This window comes from Salmo trutta, chromosome 40 (assembly GCF_901001165.1).
Source record: "Salmo trutta chromosome 40, fSalTru1.1, whole genome shotgun sequence".
Taxonomy (NCBI): Eukaryota; Metazoa; Chordata; class Actinopteri; order Salmoniformes; family Salmonidae; genus Salmo; species Salmo trutta.
In genome coordinates, this window is record NC_042996.1 from 15620528 (window position 1) to 15633682 (window position 13155).

The 13155-nt window shown below is 46.2% G+C and overlaps 1 protein-coding gene across 1 annotated transcript in view; it reads left to right on the plus strand.

Moving 5' to 3' along the window:
* The first annotated feature begins 3215 nt into the window (after window positions 1-3215).
* Window positions 3216-13155, plus strand: part of LOC115180338 (potassium voltage-gated channel subfamily D member 2) — a 172622-nt gene continuing 162682 nt past the window's right edge. Inside the window, exons 1-2 of the mRNA XM_029742355.1 lie at window positions 3216-3276; window positions 3591-4789. Of these exons, the coding sequence (XP_029598215.1) occupies window positions 3678-4789 (1112 nt within the window). The 5' untranslated portion in view covers window positions 3216-3276; window positions 3591-3677. The remainder of the gene's footprint in view (window positions 3277-3590; window positions 4790-13155) is intronic.

The window sequence follows — 13155 nt, forward strand, 5'->3', positions numbered from 1 at the left end:
TACAGCTTGCGGAGATGCACATACAGTGGGAGCATTTGTAAATTCAATCTGGAGTGCCAGAGTGTTCGTAAATTCAGAGCGTTTCGCTCTCTGGCGTTCAGAGCGCACACTGGACGCTCTGGCCGAGGAGTAGGGTTGATCTGAGCGTTATGACCTCACAACGGCAGTCAAGCACCCAAGCTAACTGGCTAATGTTGGCTAACTTGCTAGCAACTTCCAGAAACAAATGAGAGAACACCTCACTCTGACCATTTTACTCGCCCTAGCAGAGCTGGTTAGGCTGTTTTCGTGTTATACAGAGCGTTGGTGACTGTAACTGTGCTGCTGGCAACAATTTAATTACGCTTTTTTGCCGGCGTTTACGGACGTTTATGAACGCTCCACACCCGTTGAATTCATCAGTTATTCTGCAATCTGGCACACCCAGACGAGAGCGCTCTGAAATTGGAGTAGATAGTCAGAGTGAATTTACGAACAGATAGCCAGAGTAAATTTACGAACGCACCCAGTATGTACAGTGTACAGTATGGACCATAGAAATAGAATGAATAGAACGGGCATCCCCATTCAAGTCAATGATGGCATAATGGGTGGACTGATGGGTGTACCCATCGGAACAAAGCAGGAAGTGTACCCATCAATCTGTGCTGTGATTTGTTAAATCAAGTCAACTGACATTACAAAAAAATACATTCCATTGCATGAGCCACATCAGTTAACATCATTTGAATGAACATTCTACATGACCATTGAAATTATTGCATCACAATACCAGGCAGCCATTGCAAGTATACCCATGAGTTTACCAGTCAAATATCCAGGTCTAGAGCTTCCAAGTCTGTTCTATTCATTCTATCTACAATCCATGCTTCATCTCGATATGTTAGTGCCACTGAATGAATTTAAAATATTGATGGGAGACTGTTACGGAGGAGAATTATGTAATGTATTGATTGTTGCTGCCTTCTTGGGCAGGTCTCCCTTGAAAAAGAGACTCTGGGTCTCAATGGGCTTTTCAAGTTTAAATTTAAAAAAGAATGTATTCTATGGTATAGACAGCTAAAATGACACAGCCCATGGGTCCAAAATAGCTTCACGCCAGTAACCATGGTGACGACAGACAGCGCTTCACAGCTTCACAGCATCATAACCACACAGAACAGCGATCCGCTTAACCGCTAAAGCACCACTAAATCACCATAATGCCGACGCAAAACTCTGGGCTGGATTGTTGTATGTCAATAGTAAAGGGTTAATGTCACTAGAATATGGTCATCTCACCTCAGACATAGATCATATAATTACTGAGTCTTTTCACAAGTATGGTAGCACAGGGGTTAGTGGGCGGGTCATATGGTTTACAGAGTTCATCTGTATTTCTGTTCAAGCTTCAACAACAAAATGCACATGTTGCATGTATCTGTAGGCTAGATAATGACAGTTTAGTGGTTTTGATTCATTTTCATTTGCTTTCAATTTATATCCCCCTTTTTCTATTCCCCTCGGACAATCAGCATTACTAGAATAAATCTGCTCTATAAACATCCTGTTACAACTATGATTAAAGTTAACTAAAGATGCGTTACATTACTGTGGAAGTATAGACTTTTCTTCTTAGGTTTAGGTTTGTATCATTTTGGGGCTGTGAGAAACGTAGCCTATTAAACAGGGAGTTAGCGGCTTTCCTATCCCACTGTCCCTCTGTGGCTTTTGCAGTAGCCAAATACACGTGTTGTGTTCTCCAATGTCCTGAATTTCTCTTAGCACAATATCCGAATAGCCAGGGCTGCACAATAATTTCCCCCTCTCTCTCTCTCTCTCTCTCTCTCTCTCTCTCTCTCTCTCTCTCTCTCTCTCTCTCTCTCTCTCTCTCTCTCTCTCTCTCTCTCTCTCTCTCTCTCTCTCTCTCTCTCTCTCTCTCTCTCCTCTCTCTCTCTCTCTCTCTCTCTCTTCTCTCTCTCTCTCTCTCTCTCTCTCTCTCTCTCTCTCTCTCTCTCTCTCTCTCTCTCTCTCTCTCTCTCTCTCTCTGTCTCTCTGTCTCTCTCTCTGTCTCTCTCTCCATCATGTTAATGACGTCTATAAAGTCTCCGTGGACATCTGCTGAGTGCTGAGGGGGAGGACATATACACCGACTGCGGTGCGCTCCACTCCGCCCTCCGCTCCTCGGGGCTCACCTCTCACCTGAAAACTGTCTCCATCTAGCGGTGCTCCGGCTGAGCATCGGTGACAGTGACCAGAGACAAGGAGGTTGGAATGACGGCCTGTGTGTTAGCAACCACCTGCAAATACACTTTCAATCAAATCTCCTTTTATGTACAACGTATTGCAGGCTATTGCTTTGATGTGATACTACTCTGTCAGGACGGTGTGGTACAGAGTCCGTTTCAGGAAGATATTTGGTTAATGCTGACACGGGCGTGGATAACGGGGTATCCGCGAGGCATCAAGGAGGAGCGCTCCATTTGATTACACAGAAGTGAAATAATGCCCGGAGCACTTCACACGTCCCCAAAGAACTGGGGAGAGGAACTTGGTTTTTCGGCGCAGCTGCACAGCAGTGAGAGTGGCGGAGAGGAGAGGCAGCCGAGCCAACAACTTCCATATTTGTTGCTCTCCTTCAACGATTCCGCAAATTCGGTTATTGATCCCCCCCCCCTCCCCCTTCTCTCTCTAGTGGTTATTAAATAATTATTCAACGGTTGCCTCCGCTGGTGACATTTTGAGCTGGAGCGGCAGCTTGTGTTATGCTGGTAGCACACTTGTGTATTTGTGTGCGTCTGTGGTGAGCGCGTGTGTTAGTGTGTGTGTGTGTGTGTGTGTGTGTGTGTGTGTGTGTGTGTGTGTGTGTGTGTGTGTGTGTGTGTGTGTGTGTGTGTGTGATTTTATGTCCTTTCGCGCTTCAGCTGCGAACACAGAGCACAGTTGTCGGTGTGGACTCGGCCCATACAGTCATCGGTCTCGGAAGAGGATCACAGTTGCGCTTTTCTTGAAGAGCTCGAGCTCTAGGAGCGATAAAGAAGCGGGAGTTGCGAGCTGAGCTTCCGGGTGTTGTTTGACTAGAGAAAGCGCTCGGTATTGTCCTTGTATGACTGGAGCCAAGTCTTTTCCCGTGTTTGGAGCACGGAATCACTCCCGTTTTGAACTTGTTGCTGGTTCGTTTCCACCCTTTTGCCAAGGGGATAATTTTCTGGATACTTTTGTGTGCAGAGAGGATTGTTTTATATTAGAAAGAGAACTGCAAGCTTTATTTTTCAAACCAGTCACTTTTACGCAGAGGTGAGAAGGCTACGTTACTCGTTTGTTGTATGTGCTTTCAATTTCCAGACTATTGCCGTTGAATCATGTATGTTCTGCTGCTAAATATTGTTTCAGTGACTACTCGTTCTCACGCTTTACATTCACTATCGATGACAGTGGGGCTATACATGGGACATGTCTGTGCAATGCATTTAGATGTTATTATTTATTGAGTTTCAGAAGGAAACCGAATGAACAGCATGTGGACGATATATTAATTTCAGCCATGCATGATATGTTACAGTGTAGCCTATGAGTAGGCTAATGTTTGGGTTGTTTTCCTGCCTCCCCAGATGTCCTCTCGTCGCGCTGTGGTTTTGTGATCGCCCACCAGAGCGTCGAGAGCTCTTCACCAAAACCGGGTCTCACACAGTGGCACCATGGCAGCGGGAGTGGCGGCGTGGTTACCCTTCGCCCGGGCGGCTGCTATAGGATGGATGCCGGTAGCCAGTGCGCCCATGCCGACGCCCCCGCCGGACAACCGGCGAAAACAGGACGGGCTCATCTTGCTCAATGTCAGCGGTCAGAAGTTCCAGACGTGGCGGAATACATTGGAGCGGTACCCGGACACTTTACTGGGCAGCACGGAGCGGGAATTTTTCTTCCACGAGGAAACAAACGAATACTTTTTCGACCGTGACCCGGATATTTTCAGACACATTCTGAACTTTTACCGTACCGGGAAGCTGCACTACCCGCGCCAGGAGTGCATCTCGGCCTACGATGAGGAGCTGGCCTTCTTTGGGATCATACCGGAGATCATAGGGGACTGCTGCTATGAAGAGTACAAGGACCGGCGGCGGGAGAACCAGGAGAGGATCCAGGATGACGAGGACAGCGAGAACCAGAACGATATGGTCCCGCCGGATATGACATTCCGAGAAACCATGTGGAGGGCCTTCGAGAACCCCCACACGAGCACTATGGCCCTGGTGTTTTATTATGTCACCGGCTTCTTCATTGCGGTTTCCGTGATGGCCAACGTGGTGGAGACGGTCCCGTGCGGGACTTTGCCAAATCGGGTCAAACAGGTGTCGTGCGGGGAGCGGTACGCCTTGGCATTTTTCTGTCTGGATACGGCCTGTGTCATGATCTTCACCGTGGAGTACCTGCTGCGTCTAATGGCGGCGCCCAGCCGTTGGAACTTCATCAAGAGCGTGATGAGCGTCATCGACGTGGTGGCCATTATGCCCTACTACATCGGCCTGGTCATGACCGACAACGAGGACGTCAGCGGGGCCTTCGTCACCCTGAGGGTCTTCCGGGTTTTCCGGATTTTCAAATTCTCTCGCCACTCTGCGGGGCTGCGCATCCTGGGCTACACGCTGAAGAGCTGCGCCTCGGAGCTGGGCTTCCTGCTCTTCTCCCTCACCATGGCCATCATCATCTTCGCCACTGTCATGTTCTACGCCGAGAAGGGCTCCTCAGCCAGCAAGTTCACCAGCATCCCAGCAGCCTTCTGGTACACCATCGTCACCATGACAACTCTGGGGTAGGTGCTGATCCAGCTTACCATACAGTGCAGATGTGTGATCACATGCTCAGGAGGTATGTTGTCGTGTCGACCCTAAATCAGCAGCATGGGTTTGCTGTTGCTCTCTCCTTTGAGTGTGTTCTCTCTACGCAGCTGCAGTGTAAATGGAAGGTTGGGTAAATGGCTCAGAGGCCTGCCTAAATCCCCCATTTACATGAAACACCTTCAAGTGAACGGTTTAGGGCATTCACAATAACATTCACATTCAAATGCCTCAGAGGCATTTACCTTATTCACAGGCCAAGCTGTAGGCATATGATGTCATCATATCATAACCACTGCAGCAGTTCTCATCATTAAGATTCACACCTCTTCAACCACAGTCAAATGAAGAGAGCTATATATAGAAAACATGGGAGGAGCAGAGAGAGATCAATGGCAAGATTTCAATCAGAATATACTGCAATAGATTTCTCTCACACACCCCATCTCTCTAGCCATACTCAGTTTGAAAAGTGGTAACAGCTGCAGAGCTGCAGTCTAATCTGCGCAAGAGGCATATATTGCTGTTGATGTGTACACCCATTCATTAAAATGGGTCCTGGGGCTACTGTTCATTGATGCCTTTGCCGGTTTCTCCCACCTGCGCTGTGCAGTAGTAGCCTATTGTGCGCTCTCCATGGTATTGAAAAGAGAGTGGCGCGCTGTGGGGAAACAGAGCCGCAAGCATAGCAGTTGCACTGCGCTCTCCGCGGTGCTGAAGCGGAGCGGCAAGCATGGCAGTGCAGTGCAGTGCGCTCTCCATGGTGCTGAAACGAAGCGCTGGGGCCCTCTTCAGCATTGCGCGCTCTAGCATTGCCGTTACGTTCCCTGCCAACAGTTCACGGGTGTGAATCAGCCTCTAAAGTGGTAATCAAATGGAGCGCTAAAACCCACGTCTGACGCTTTGATCACAGCGCCGTTGAAGTACATTCGGCTCATGAACACAAACGTGGAGTGGCAGCGTCATAGTTAACATGATGGATTTCATAAGGCTCAATTACTCATAGGTCAAGAGCTGGTATTTCTCTATTTGATTGGTTTGTTTTGTTCATTATTGAGCCTATTGCCTGACAGTTTGTCTATATGTGTCTCCCAGTGAATTTGATTGGAAGGCCTGTTGTGCTCTGATTACTTTATTCTGTAATTGCATGTGTAGAAGGGGAGAGATGGAGAGAAAATAGTGGCTAAGAGAAAGAGGTAGAGGAATAGATTGCCACACCTCTTTGTGTGTAATTTGTGTAGTAGCATGTCCCCACTGTCAGATTGGATGATATCAATAACAAAATGCAATTACTGGTTCACACTCACCACTGAGCTAATGGCTGACGCAGTAGGAGTGGCTCGTTCTTTCTGTGTGAGTGTGTGTGTGTGTGTGTGTGTCTTGGCCTTTCTGTTAATGAGATAGGCCTAAGACAAAAGAAATTCAGTGAAGAAAAGCAACCTTCTCTCACACACAGACACAGTAACCTCACTGATACACAGCCACGCTCTTCATCCATAACCAGAAGCCATTCTGTTGGCTCATAATAGAAGCCTCGCCTCTTCCTTTTGCCAATGTGTCAATCAGCTGGTTACTGTGTGTTGTGTGTTTCTGGCTGCAGTGCCAGTGTGAGTGTCTGTGCGCGGGTGCAGGCGATGGCAGTACCTGAGGCCAGTCTGTGTTTACTGTGCCCAGGGCTTGACAGGTGGTGACTACACAGCTGCATTAGCCTTTGTTTGAGAGTACGAACACACAGTCATCTGTTTCTATTCTATTGCATTGGCCCAGTGCCTTACACAAAGTCATTGGATGAATCGAGTGTATGATAAAATGCCCTGGACCGAATTAGCAAAAATAAATACCTGTCCAGTTCTCATGTCTGTAAAAATCCCTACAATTCTCTCAAATGTGTGTGTGTGTGTGTGCCTGTGTGTGTGCTCGTACGTGCGTGCAAGGAGTTGTTTTGGTAGATTGAGCAAGGACATAGCTCTTAAGCGGACGTAGGCTATCGTTCTTTAATGTCTCATTACCTTGTCAGGGGACCAGAGACAGGGATGGATCTGTGGCTGGGAACTGCAGGGAGCAGGGGAGGGGAGGGAGGTGTGCTCAGTGAAGCAGGTAAAAGAGAGAGAAGGAGGGAGGGAAAGAGATATAGAAAAAGAGAAGGAAAAGGTCTTAGGGACATTTGTAGAAAGGGCAGAGAGAGAGGGAGTGAGATAAAGGTGGCAAGACAGAGAGAGAGAGAGACAGAGAGAAAGAAAGAGAGAGACAGAGAGACTCAGAGAGAGAGAGACAGAGAAAAAGAAAGAGAGAGACAGAGAGACTCAGAGAGAGAGAGACAGAGAGACTCAGAGAGAGAGAGACTCAGAGAGAGAGAGAGACTCAGAGAGAGAGAGACAGAGAGAGAGAGAGACTCAGAGAGAGAGACAGAGAGACTCAGAGCGAGAGAGAGACAGAGAGACTCAGAGAGAGAGAGACAGAGAGACTCAGAGAGAGAGAGAGACAGAGAGACTCAGAGAGAGAGAGACAGAGAGACTCAGAGAGAGAGAGACAGAGAAACTCAGAGAGAGAGAGACAGAGAGACTCAGAGAGAGAGAGATAAGAAGTCATAGCAGAGAGAGGTATGAGTTTTCTCTCACTGCTGTGTCTTTTATGAGCACACTGCAGCACTCCACGTTGCTCAATGCACCCATATACTGTAGCAATATCCCTGGCTGCACCAAATTCACCATTATAAACTTGGTGGTTCGAGCCATGGTATATTAGACTGCATACCACGGGTCATGACAAAACATTTATTTGCACTGTTCTTATTAGGCTGTTAACCAGTTTATAATAGCAATAAGCCACCTCGGAGGTTTGTGGTACATGGCCAATATACCACGGCTAAGGGCTGTATCCAGGCACTCGTTGCGTCGTGTGTAAGAACAGCCCTTTCCCATGGTATATTGTCCATATAGCACACCACCTCAGGCCGTATTGCTTAAGTATACCTCAGCCTCTTACTGTTGCTAGCTCTCTCAAATCCCCAGCCTGTCTCTGACCTGCAGTATCACGCTGTATAAAGTCTGGCTCCTGTGCTGCAGTTGCCCAGGGGTTCATATTGTACTGTGTACACTGTGTGTCCATGCAGACTTCCGTGGTTTGGCTATCCCCAGGAAGAGAGGCAGTGTGTGTGTGTGTGTGTGTGTGTGTGTGTGTGTGTGTGTGTGTGTGTGCCTGTGTGTATGCCTGTGTGTGTGCCTGTGTGTGTGCCTGTGTGTGCCTGTGTGTGTGCCTGTGTGTGTGCCTGTGTGTGTGCTTGTCTCTGCCTTTGTCTGTGTGTATCAGCGATTGGGAGGTGAACAACTTTAATTAATCATTAATCAAATGTTCATAGATGACCAGCAAGGTCAAATAATAACCACAGTGGTTATAGAATGTGTAACACTTGAATAACTTGAATCAGTGTCACAGCTTAACCCCCTTGTCCTGCTTCTGGCCCCGTGGCCCCTCACGGCCCCACTAATTGACTCGTTTGTGGATTTAGTGAAAGCGTCCAAGGCCAATTAAATCACTGCCATTCTAATTGGCTTATTCACTGTCAAACAGCATCCATTACTGAAGCAGCTGTCACTACTGGAGATGCTGAGGAGAGAATGAGTGAAGGAGAGAGGGAGAGACACTAATAGACTGACAGAGGAGAGAGGAAGAGTGAAATATGGGCAATGACAGAGGGAGAGAGGCAAGTCAGCAGACTCACTAAATGAGACACCTTTTTCCCTTAATCAAGGGCTCAATGTGGACCCTCTGATATGTGCAGTTGACTGAATGGGATGCCTAGCCCCATGAGGATTTGCAGCTTCAATGGACAACCAGTTGTTACTTGCTGAAGGTGTTGCACACATAGTATATGTTGGCTATGCATGATGTTATTCAAGGCCATAGACTCATTCTAATAGAAGGTCATATAAAATAGGATTTGTCTCTAGGGTCCAGTCAGGCTTATAGCTCGTAGGAACTCAGTAGTCACATGGGGAAGGTCAGGGGTTAGAGGTCAGGTCTGTTGGGGTCACAAAAGGGTTACAGGCATGATCAGGACTCTAATTACTATGTCAGGAGCCTGGTAGGGACCCTGCCTCAGGTTTCATCCCGTACTGAGCCTAGATCTGTATGTCTCGAGCCCAATATGGAGCCGGACTCAGGTTGCACTCATTACTGGCTGACTTTGGATCAGTATATGCTGCCTGGGAGGAGACATGCAATAACAGCCATGTATTATTCACAAACTGGTGTGGTCACCTGGATAAACAGAGCTTAAAGGGTTAAAGGGAAACTTCAAAATGGTTCATCTTCATATTCATCATCTCATCTCGCACCACCCCAACATCAACATATGTGAAAATGGAGCGTTTGTTTTGTAGTAAAAAAGATAAGAGGAAGACAAGTCTTTCCAATCACATCACCTATGTTATTTGTGTGATTTTGACCAATTATGTGTAGGCTTTACTTGTAACGTCTGCTTCCAGCTCACACTCTCAAACCCCTAGATCCCCTGAACGCAGCTCACTCTCCAGATCCCAATCACCTGAATTCTAATCACCTGTTCACACACCTGTATGTCATTAACACACACTGTTTAGTTCAGTTCTTTGCACCTCATCACTGTGAGGTATTGTTTGTTTTGTGTTTCGGAGCGCTGGTTTTCCCCATGATTTACTCCCCCCGTGTATGATAGTTTTTGCCTTCCTAACTAATGACGCTTTGTGCCTATTCCCTGCATGTACTTTAGCCTATCGGATTTCCTGTTATCTACCTATTGCCTGATCTCCCGGACAACGTTACTAGCCTTTTCCCTGCCTGTACTGTTGCCCTTTTGGAACCCCTGTTTATGACCTGCTGCCTGCCCCTGGACCCAGCTACCTACCTCCTTCTGTGGTCCTTTACAATAAACACCTGCTGTGCCCTGCGCTTGAAACCAGCTCTCTGTCTCCCATCGTGTTCATTACGTTACCTACTAATTGTCTACTAATTGCCTGATGATGTTATTGGAAACACTTATCTTCCTCAATCTTTTTTTTACAAAAATACGTGTCATTTTCACATATGTTGATGTTGGGGTGGTGCTGGAGATGATGAATATGAAGTAGAAAAATTGTGACATTTCCCTTCAATATACTGTAGTCTATTAGGTTGACTCTAGTGACATTTCCCTTTAATATAGGGCCGGTTGACTCTAGTGACATTTCCCTTTAATATAGGGCCGGTTGACTCTAGTGACATTTCCCTTTAATATAGGGCCGGTTGACTCTAGTGACCTTTCCCTTTAATACAGGGCTTGTTGACTCTAGTGACATTTCCCTTTAATATAGGGCCGGTTGACTCTAGTGACATTTCCCTTTAATATAGGGCCGGTTGACTCTAGTGACATTTCCCTTTAATACAGGGCCGGTTGACTCTAGTGACATTTCCCTTTAATATAGGGCCGGTTGACTCTAGTGACATTTCCCTTTAATATAGGGCCGGTTGACTCTAGTGACATTTCCCTTTAATATAGAGCCGGTTGACTCTAGTGACATTTCCCTTTAATATAGGACCGGTTGACTCTAGTGACATTTCCCTTTAATATAGGGCCGGTTGACTCTAGTGACATTTCCCTTTAATATGGGGTCGGTTGACTCTAGTGACATTTCCCTTTAATATAAAGCCGGTTGACTCTAGTGACATTTCCCTTTAATATAGGACCGGTTGACTCTAGTGACATTTCCCTTTAATATAGGGCCGGTTGACTCTAGTGACATTTCCCTTTAATATAGGGCCGGTTGACTCTAGTGACATTTCCCTTTAATATAGGACCGGTTGACTCTAGTGACATTTCCCTTTAATATAGGGCCGGTTGACTCTAGTGACATTTCCCTTTAATATAGGGCCGGTTGACTCTAGTGACATTTCCCTTTAATATAGGGCCGGTTGACTCTAGTGACATTTCCCTTTAATATAGGGCCGGGTGACTTGAGTCCTGGAGGGCTTCAGTGTCTGCTGGTTTTCATGATTGTTGTCTCTGAACGGTTGGTTGGTGACTGGTTTAGACCTGGGAAACAAGGTGACTGAGCTAGATTGAGAAAGCGAACCAGCAGACGGTAAACAAAGACTTCCGATTAACAAATGCTAGATGCTGTCGGGATGTGCCTGTTTCATCTAAGAAATCAGATGAATCAACCAGATGAGTGTCGAAAACATCAGTCAGAAATGGTCTGATTATTTCAAAGTCACGTGACGGAGTAGCTGCCCAACTATGTCGCAGACGGTGGCCCAAATGTGCAGTTCTGCTCATCACGCGCCACACGCTCCCGCCATGTGACCAACCATGTCACAGCATGGGACTACGACAAGAGAGGCTGAACTATGACTGGAGAGGCGACGGTTCAGTTGACCACGTACCCGAACGGAGTGGACTGCAATTGGAAGATGAGGATGATTTACTTTTGACTATTGTTGCGATGACATAATTATGGTAATGCTCTGTGGTAACGCTGGAACTAATATCCCTGTGTCATGTGGAATCATACACTCATTCCTATATGGAGTCATACACGCGCAGACATCTTTCTTACTCTATCCATATCATTGATTCATGTTATATCATATATCATATTATATTATATATTATATCATATATCAATGTATGGAGGGTTCCCGGAGTGAGGGGTATTACAATTAGATTCTTCCCTACTTTGTTTTCCACCTGTTTGTTTAAATAAAGTTTTAAGGATTTGAAATTGGATTCCAGTGCAGCATGTGCTCAGACATGTATTGATTTAAAGAACTGCAATTACTTTTGTATAAAGACTGTTTGAGCTGCTTTTATGTGTATGTGTTTAATGATCTGTCCATTCATCTAATAATGATTTCTACAGTACAACAACGAAATAGAATTGAAAATCGAAAAAACAAATATTTGCTCCTTACTTTGATCTGATAATGACTGCTTCATCCTTCCTACTGGGGTTTTGAAATATAAATGAGTCACAATATTACATTTTTTTAAACCATTTTCTCATTTAAACAATCGTTATTAGTGCATGTGTGCATACATTTGTGGTGTGTGTCATGTCATTGTGTCTGTATTCTTGCGTGTGTGTGTGTGTGTGATGTAGAGATGTAGAGATGTTCTGCTGCGAAGCAGTGTGCACAGTATGTATGTCAACAAGCATAACTGCTTGACTTCCTGTGTCTACCTGACATGTTGTGGCATAGTCCCCTGTCTATACAGAGGATACAGTCCACCTACCTACTACAGTGGAACTGACCCTCAGCTCTGGGTGAACAGAACTCTGGAGCTGTACATGTTTATTCATCATGTTTATTCATCTCGCTCTTCATCCCTCTTTCTCTATTTCTCTCCCCCTTTCTCCTTCTCTCTGTCCCTCTACCCTCCCTTTCCCCGTCTCTCTCTCTCCCTCTTTTTCCTCTCTTCCTCTCTCCCCCCCTCTCCCCTCTCTAATACTCCCTTTGTCTCCATCTCTCATCCATGCTGCTCACCACCCCCCCTCCATGTCTGCATCAGAAGGCTTTTAATATCCAGGAAGAGCGCGTGAATTAATTAACAAATCAAATCATACAGTACACTCAGATGTCAGGCACCAGTTACAGCGCGGCGGGTGGCAGAGAGGAACAGAGAGAGGAAGCAGATTTCAGGTGAGCAGGCCAACTGGGTTAAAAGGTGGTTGTGTTGTTACCACTGTCTTCTCTGATTCGGCTGGTATTCGGCATTCAGGGCCAGACAATAAAAATGCTAACATCACTTTTTGGTCTTCATTTAAGGTTAGGGTTAGGCATAAGGTTAGCGGTGTGGTTAAGGTTAGCGTTAAGGTTAGGGTTCGAAATTGTAGAAATGGGTGGGGTTTTAGCCACAATTATGACTCTTTGTGGCGGTGTTAGTGATGACGATTATGTAGAGAGGTGCAGTCCAACGAGGCAATTTCAGAGCCCAGCAGGAACGCGAATCAATCAAAGATAAGTGAGTGCTGCCTCTGATGCATATTTGAAATTGAGATAGCAGCTACAATTGGTGTTAAAGGCATCGATTTCCTCTCATACGAGCCACGCGGGTTGCAAATCACACCCATACAACAGCTTTAAGTGTTTAGTGTTCACTGAACATTGAGGTTTTGCACTCAGATGAGTAGTATGTAAACAGAAAACCTGTTCATCATCAAGGACCCCACACACCCCAGCCAGGAGCTGTTCTCTCCTGTACCGTCAGGCAGACGCTACCGAAGCATGAGCCCATACCAACAGGCTCAGAGAGTTTCTATCTACAAGCCATCAGACTGCTGAACACTTCTCTAATTCTCCGCACCTTAGCACACATCACAACTAC